Source organism: Rhinopithecus bieti, unplaced genomic scaffold (genome assembly GCF_001698545.2).
Source record: "Rhinopithecus bieti isolate Rb0 unplaced genomic scaffold, ASM169854v2 scaffold_28846, whole genome shotgun sequence".
Classification (NCBI taxonomy): domain Eukaryota; kingdom Metazoa; phylum Chordata; class Mammalia; order Primates; family Cercopithecidae; genus Rhinopithecus; species Rhinopithecus bieti.
The window spans coordinates 711,367-718,714 of NW_016813231.1; the positions used below are offsets into that span (position 1 = coordinate 711,367).

The 7,348-nt window shown below is 38.6% G+C and overlaps 1 protein-coding gene across 3 annotated transcripts in view; it reads left to right on the top strand.

Annotated features, from left to right (window-relative positions):
* LOC108512574 (complex III assembly factor LYRM7-like) overlaps window positions 1-5,773 on the top strand; it is a 30,476-nt gene extending 24,703 nt beyond the window's left edge. For 2 of the 3 annotated variants that reach the window (XM_017847853.1, XM_017847854.1), the window contains exon 6: window positions 3,986-4,163. In XM_017847853.1, the coding sequence (XP_017703342.1) occupies window positions 3,986-4,056 (71 nt within the window). In that variant the 3' untranslated portion in view covers window positions 4,057-4,163. Of the gene's footprint in view, window positions 1-3,985 lie in introns of all 3 variants that reach the window. The other variant, XM_017847855.1, reaches the window with a different exon arrangement.
* Window positions 5,774-7,348: the final 1,575 nt, after the last annotated feature.

Genomic DNA, 7,348 nt, shown 5'->3' on the forward strand with positions numbered 1-7,348 from the left:
TAATAAATAAAATTGAAAAAGAGGATGAATGCAGATTAAGCTAGCCCACAAAGTAGAGATAGAAGTATTACTTTGCTAAAAGGCACGCTTCTGTCTGCATCTTAGAGTCTAATTGATTAAGAGTCCCATAATTCAGAGAGCCTTGAAGAGTTAAAAATGCTAATCGTTCATATCCACAAAAACTAAAGCCAATACAAGCAGGGGAATTCTGAGCTGTAACATGAAATAAGATCGATGCCTCAAGACTTCTCATTCTTCCAGACAAATATTAATACATGATTCATTTACTGACTGGAGCTTACTATTCTTCATTTCTTTAAGAAGTGGTCACTAAGGTAAGGGTTAGGGAGATGGGCAGAACATAGAGGCTGCTACCAAAGGATGACAGTCTTCGTGCTTATTTTTCTGTGGCTACTTGTGCATGGAAGTGACTGGAAACCAATTTGAAGCTTATAAAGTTTTTGAGTGAATTTTATTACCAAGAAACCCCAAGCCTGGCTAACTCTTTTCACACCTCTTAAGGCCACCCTGGGCCCCTAAACTCCTATTACCAGGAAGTGGACTATGAAAGCTTTTAAGGCCCCAAAAAGGGCATCTTCCCCAATATCTCCAACTTAGAACGATGAGGCTCAGCGGAACCTAATGGAAAAACTAGCACTGTAACCAAACATCCTTGATTTCAGTCTGGATGAGACCTTAGGGGACAGGTAGTGAGTGGATGTATTCTACAGATGGAAAGAAGGATGTATATGCATTTTGCATAGCCAAAGGCGGGGAAGGGGGGTGCTTGTTGTCTCTCCAGTATCTATCCTCCTGTTCTCTCTCTCTCTTTTTTTTTTTTTTTTTTTTTTGCGATAGAGTGTCCTGTCGCTCAGGCTGGAGTGCAGTGGCACGATCTCTGCTCACTGCCACCTCTGCCTCCCGGGTTCACACCTCCTGAATAGCTGGGACTACAGCTCAGGCAATCCAACTGCCTTGGCCTCCTAAAGTACTAGGAGTATAGGTGTGAGCCACAGCACTTGGCTTCTCCTGTTCTTTTTTACTAACTGAAAAATTGTGTTCAGGGTGCAATGTACCAAGCAAAAAAAAAAAAAGTTATTTTCCAGACCATGTGACACCTTTCTGGTCTATATAAACCCTGTCTATTGGGTGTTACTTCCAAGAAAGTCATTGTTTTCCTGTTTAAAAGGAATAGGCTGATCTGGCACTCTCGTTTTGCCCTTTTCTCTTCTCTCTTCTTCACATCTGGAGTACAGATGTGATATGACAGCGGCAGTGAAGACAAAACCACTCATGGAAGGTAGCAGAACAGGAAGAGAGAAAGAGCCTGGGTCCTTAGTATCACTAAGGACAAGCACTAGCCCAGAACTGCCTTAATCTGTATTTCTTTTTTTTATTTTTCTGAGACGGAGTCTAGCTCTGTCACCCAGGCTGGAGTACAGTGGCGCGATCTCAGCTCACTGCAACCTCCGCCTTCCGGGTTCAAGCGATTCTCCTGCCTCAACCTCCCTAGTAGCTGGTGCCTGCCACCATGCCCAGCTAATTTTTGTATTTTTAGTAGAGATGGGGTTTCACTGTGTGGGCCAGGCTGGTCTCGAACCCATGCCTTGTGATCCACCCACCTTGGCCTCTCAAAGTGCTGGGATTACAAGCACGAGCCACCATGCCTGGCCTTTAATCTGTATTTCTTGATAATATGAGAAAAATTAAATCTCTTACTTATTTAAACCAGCTTGTTGGACTTTGGTTATTCAGAGCTGAGCATACTCTAAAATGATATGGGTATATTTAACCATTTATTTTTCCATTCTCCCATAAAAGTCTTGTTCCACTGTTGTAACACATGACATTATACTAGAATTTGTTGTTTGTCTAGCTGTCTTTTCCATTAGATTGTGAGCTCCTTGAATCTGAAGAGACTATCATATATTCACCTTCATATCTTAATTTCTTGATGTAATGTCTAGCTTAAAATAGGCACATATAGGTTTGATAAGTGAAACAAATTATTGCCATTGTTAGTAAGTGAAAACATACACTACCATTTATTCTCTGATGAAATCTCCATGGGTTTGGTAAAAGCAAGTGAGATATAAACAATTATTAAATAATAATTATTTAACTGCTTTTCATTTTAGTAAGCCAAATTTATCATCTGGCTAATAAGTTGGTTATTTTTAGTCAGACCAGTTCTTCTTTAATTAAGTGAAATATTCAGTTTGCCTTTTGGGTTGAATTTGTTTTAGTGTTGTCTTTTTTTTGTTTGTTTTGTTTTGTTTAGAGAGAGTCTCTCTGTCTCCTAGGCTGGAGTGCAGTAGCATAATTATTGCTCACTGTAACCTCAAACTCCTGGGCTCAAGCAATCCTCCTGCTTCAGCCTCTTAAGCAGCTAGGAATACAGGTGTGTACCACCATGCCCAATCTTCCCACTTCAGCTTCCCTCTTTTTTTTTCCTGAACTTTCTGAGAGTAAGTTGCAGACATAATGCCTATTTACCCCAAAATGAACATTTTTAAAATTATGACAGCCCATTTGGGTCTAGATCTTCTGGAGAAATACTTTAGAGTATATTTCTTTAAGATACTTCAATGTGTATTTCCTAAATATACAAGGACGTTCTCTAACACAACTGCAATATAATGACCAAAACCAGGGTATTAACATTGATGCAATGCTATCATTTAAATCTTTCCATTTGTATGGCAAAAGGAAAAAAAATTCCCTGTGGACCAGTATCCTATTGGGGATCACACATTGCATGTAGTCATCATGTCTCTTTAGTCATCCTTATTCTAGAGCAGTCCTTCAGTCTTTCTTCGTCTTTCATGTCCATGATGTTTTGAAAAGTATAGGCAGGTTACTTTATAGAAGGTCGTGCAAGCATTTTTTGATTGATAGCTCATCTAGATTCAACTCTTCTGGAGAAAAGAAGAAGAAATCATGTATCTCCTCAATTTGGAACTTTTTTTTTTTTTTTTTTTTTTTTTTTTAAAGATGGACTCTCACTGTATCACCCAGGCTGGAATGCAGTGGGCACCATCTCAACTCACTGCAAACCTTCTGCCTTCCCATGTTCAAGCGATTCTTGTGCCCTCAGCCTCCCAAGTAGCTGGACTATAGGCATGCACCACCACACCCCAGCTGATTTTTTTTTTTTTTTTTTTTTTTTTTTTTTGTATTTTTAGGGATGAGGGTTTCACCATGTTAGTAAGGCTAGTCTCCCAACTCCCAGGACCTCAAATGATCATAGCGCCTAGCCTCCCAAAGTTTCTGGGATTACAGCCATGAGTCACCATGCCCAGCCAAAAATTTTGTGGTTTAAGAGCTTTATCTTGACTCCAGCAAGACGTCTTTTACCTAGGGTCGGACAGGTTTTTTTGTTGTTTTATGGTATTTGTCAATGTGGGCCAACCTATTGGCATTTTTGGGACAAGGGGACAGTTCTTCCACTATGCCAGACTGTCCATTACAGAAGGGTTTAGGCATCTCTGGCTCCTGCCCACTAACTTCCAGTAGGCATTCTCCGTTGATGTGAACACCCAAAACACCCCTCTTTTAAGAACCATTGTTATAATATAAAATTTTATAATCTTTAAATTAGGAGACCAGTCTTGCTTTTTCATATAGTAGATAGTATAAGCAAAACTTTCCAAATTGTTTTCATTATCAGGTAATGGTAATTAAATGGCCAATAATAGAAGTTTTAGGTGGAATTCTCTTCCAGTTATTAATTTGCTGTATTTAATAATAAAGGGTTAAGTGATCAATATATGTTTTTATATAATCTGAAATTGAGAATGGCTATTAATTCTACATTAGATCAAGGATGCCACCTTAGGATATCAGCGAAATAAAATATCCCTGTAAGATTTATCTTAAAATTAGATTATTTTACTATATAAATTTTAGGGGGAAATGAGTGTCCTTGCATTTTAATTCTAATTTTAGTGATGTTAATTATTCTCTTTTTTTTTTTTTCTTTCAGAACTGGTCCCTAGGAAAAGACCTTCTTGTAGAAATGTGCCATACTGTGATGCACCAACTCAGAAGCAATGAGTTTTCTAGAATACAACAAGTCTTTGCACTTTCTCACTTTAAAATCTACAACTCTGGCAAAAGTCCTGGAAATGCAGACATTTTTCTCTGAACTGACATATTGAAAATGAATGATTACAGGAATAGCTTCATATTTAAATTTCAATTGTTAAAAGGTCATTACTGAGAACTAAAAACATAATTAAGTATTCTAAAGGAAATTAGATAAGAAAACATTTCATTCTTGAAAATCAAAGTTTTCATAAAGGAAAACAAACGCTTAGGGAGATATATTCACTCTTTGCACCTTGATGAGTATTTGGTCTTACCATAGCTATTTGAGAATGTGGTGCTTTTACAAATTGGTGAGTTTTCCTGCCATGTGAAATGCAATTATTACATTTAAATTATTAGATTAAAATGATATTTAGTCCTAAAAAATATTAAATTAGTCAAAAAAATCACAGTGTGTGCCAGCTCTCTACAGAAAGTGGCATTTGTTTTCTAAAGCACTGGGATTATTTCTGTAGCTAACATATAATTGTACAGTTTCTTTTTAGAGATAGAGAGTATCTCTGTGTTCTTATAAAGACTTTTTTTTATCAGTCTTCTGAAAATAGATGAATTCACCTAGGGTCACTATGGAATAAAGAAATCCTAATTTAAAGAGGAAATAGTGGCCTTTGATCAAACTAAGTAATATGGCCTTAGTAGAATTAGCTGTATTTAGACCAAGTTAGACTTTACTGTGAAATGTAGTAGGTGTCTACATTCTCTTCGTTTTCATTAATGAAACTTAAATGGCTTCTCTTCTTCCACATGTCCTGTCCTTGAGAAGATGGGCAGTATCACAAAAGGGCCTGGCAGTCTACCATCTAACACTAGGAACTGTAAAATCCTGTTTAATATTCTTGTTGTTTCTCTTTTATCTGTGTATCTTTGCCGTTCTGTTTTCTCAGTGAATAGTATGTTTTCTCCCATTCACTGATAAATTCTCTCATTTGATGATGATACAGGGTTTTTAATTATTGCAAGATTCTCGATGCAAGCATTGTTATGTATCTAGAAGTTATACCTAGAGAAAAATGAAAGTTGTTTCAAATTTGAAATTTGCCCTTATAAGAGAATGTTGAATGTCATCACACTATATAATCACTATATAAAGGTGCTGACTTACAGTTATTTTAGTGTCTATATGACATATTTTGAGGAAAATTGGCTGACGTTATTTAAATTTAATGTATATTCTATATTTTAGTGTTATTGAATATTTTATCACTGAGCTTTTTTTCTTTAACCTGAATTCCCTGGTTCCATTTTTCATTCACATTAGTTTAAATAACTCCAGATTGCTTTCTTATAGTCATTATTAGTAGCAAATGAGATTAATAATTCACATGGTTATTAAAGATAGTGGCTTAGAGATTTTAAGACTTATTGATATAGGGCTGGGCACGGTGGCTCACACCTGTAATCCCAGCACTTTGGGAGGCTGAGGCAGGCGGATCACAAGGTCAGGAGTTGGAGACCAGCATGGCCAATATGGTGAAACCTCATCTCTAATAAAAATACAAAAATTAGCCAGGCATGGTGGCGGGCGCCTGTAGTCCCAGGTACTTGGGAGGCTGAGGCAGAAAAATCGCTTGAACCCGGGAGGCAGAGGTTGCAGTGAACCGAGATTGTGCCACTGCACTCCAGCCTGGGGGACAGAGTGAGACTCTGTCTCAAAAAAAAAAAGGTATATTGATATAGATAGGTAGATATGATATTGTACTTTCATGCCATAAGACTACACAATAAAGTTCCTGGCTAGGCACAGTGGCTCACGCCTGTAAATCCCAGTACTTTGGGAGGCTGAGGCAGGTGGATCACCTGAGGTCGGGAGTTCTAGACCAGCCTGACCAACATGGAGAAACCCATCTCTACTAAAAAAAATACAAAATTAGCCAGGCGTGGTGGCACATGCCTGTAATCCCAGCTACTCGGGAGACTGAGGCAGGAGAATTGCTTGACCCAGGAGACGGAGGTTGTGGTGAGCTGAGATCATGCCATTGCACTCCAGCCTGGGCAACAAGAGTGAAACTCCATCTCAAAAACAAATAAAGTTCCTGTGAAGTATATAAACATGTCAACAACAGGCTTGACTGTCACAAAATTGTGAAAGTTGTGGCACTCTATTGTTTATATAGCATATGCTAATTTATTTATTTTTTGAGATTGAGTTTTGCTGTGTCACCCAGGTTGGAGTTCAGTGGTGCAATCATGGCTCACTAAAGCCTTGACCCCTGGGGCTCAGCAATTCTCCCTAAGCCTCCCAAATAGCTGAGACTACAGGTATGCGTCACCACACCTATTTTTTTTTTATTTTTAGTAAGGACAGGCTCTCACTATGTTGGGCAGGCTGGTCTCAAATTCCTGAGTTCGGGTGATCCTCCCACCTTGGCCTCCCAAAGTGCTGGGATTACAGGTGTAAGCCACCACATTCTTACATATTTATATTTCAAATGGATTTTAACTGGTTATTTAATAGTTTAATTAAATAAAGTAATTCATGGCAGGGTATGGTGGCTTACGCCTGAAATCCCAGCACTTTGGCAGGCTGAGGCGGGTGGATCACCTAAAGTTGAGAGTTCGAGACCAGCTCGACCAACATGGAGAAACCCCATCTCTACTAAAAATGCAAAATTAGCAGGACGTGGTGGCGCACACCTGTAATCCCAGCTAGTCAGGAGGCTGAGGCAGGAGAATTGCTTGAGCCAGGGAAGTGGAGGTTTCAGTGAGCCAAGATCGTGCCACTGCACTGCAGCCTGAGAGAACAAGACTCCGTTTCAAAAAAAGAAAAAAATAAAACTTTTTTGCACGTGGGTATCTCACCATGTTGCCCAGGCTGGAGTGCAGTATCTATTCATAGGCACAATCATAGCACACTGCAGCCTAGAATTTCTGACCTCAAGCGATCTGCCTCAGGCTCCCAAGTAGCTAGGACTACAGGTGCATGCCACCATAACCAGCATTAATTAAATGTTTTTTGTTTTTTTTTTTTTAAGTTTTCTGTATTCACAAAAGGGGTTGCCCAAATATAATTTTGCTTTGACTGTTGAGATCTAGTGAAAGTGGGGTATATGAATTCTAATTGCAAATATTCAGACTCAGAGGCCCAGCAGGACTTTCTAAAACAATCTTTTAGCTGAAGTTAGAAATGGTATATAGCAGGAGAGTTGGATTTGAGAAGCATATGTAGATTCGAAGCTGAGGGAATATGGCAGGTAGTTTGTACAACTTCTAATTCAGAACATTAAAATTAAGATTTTAG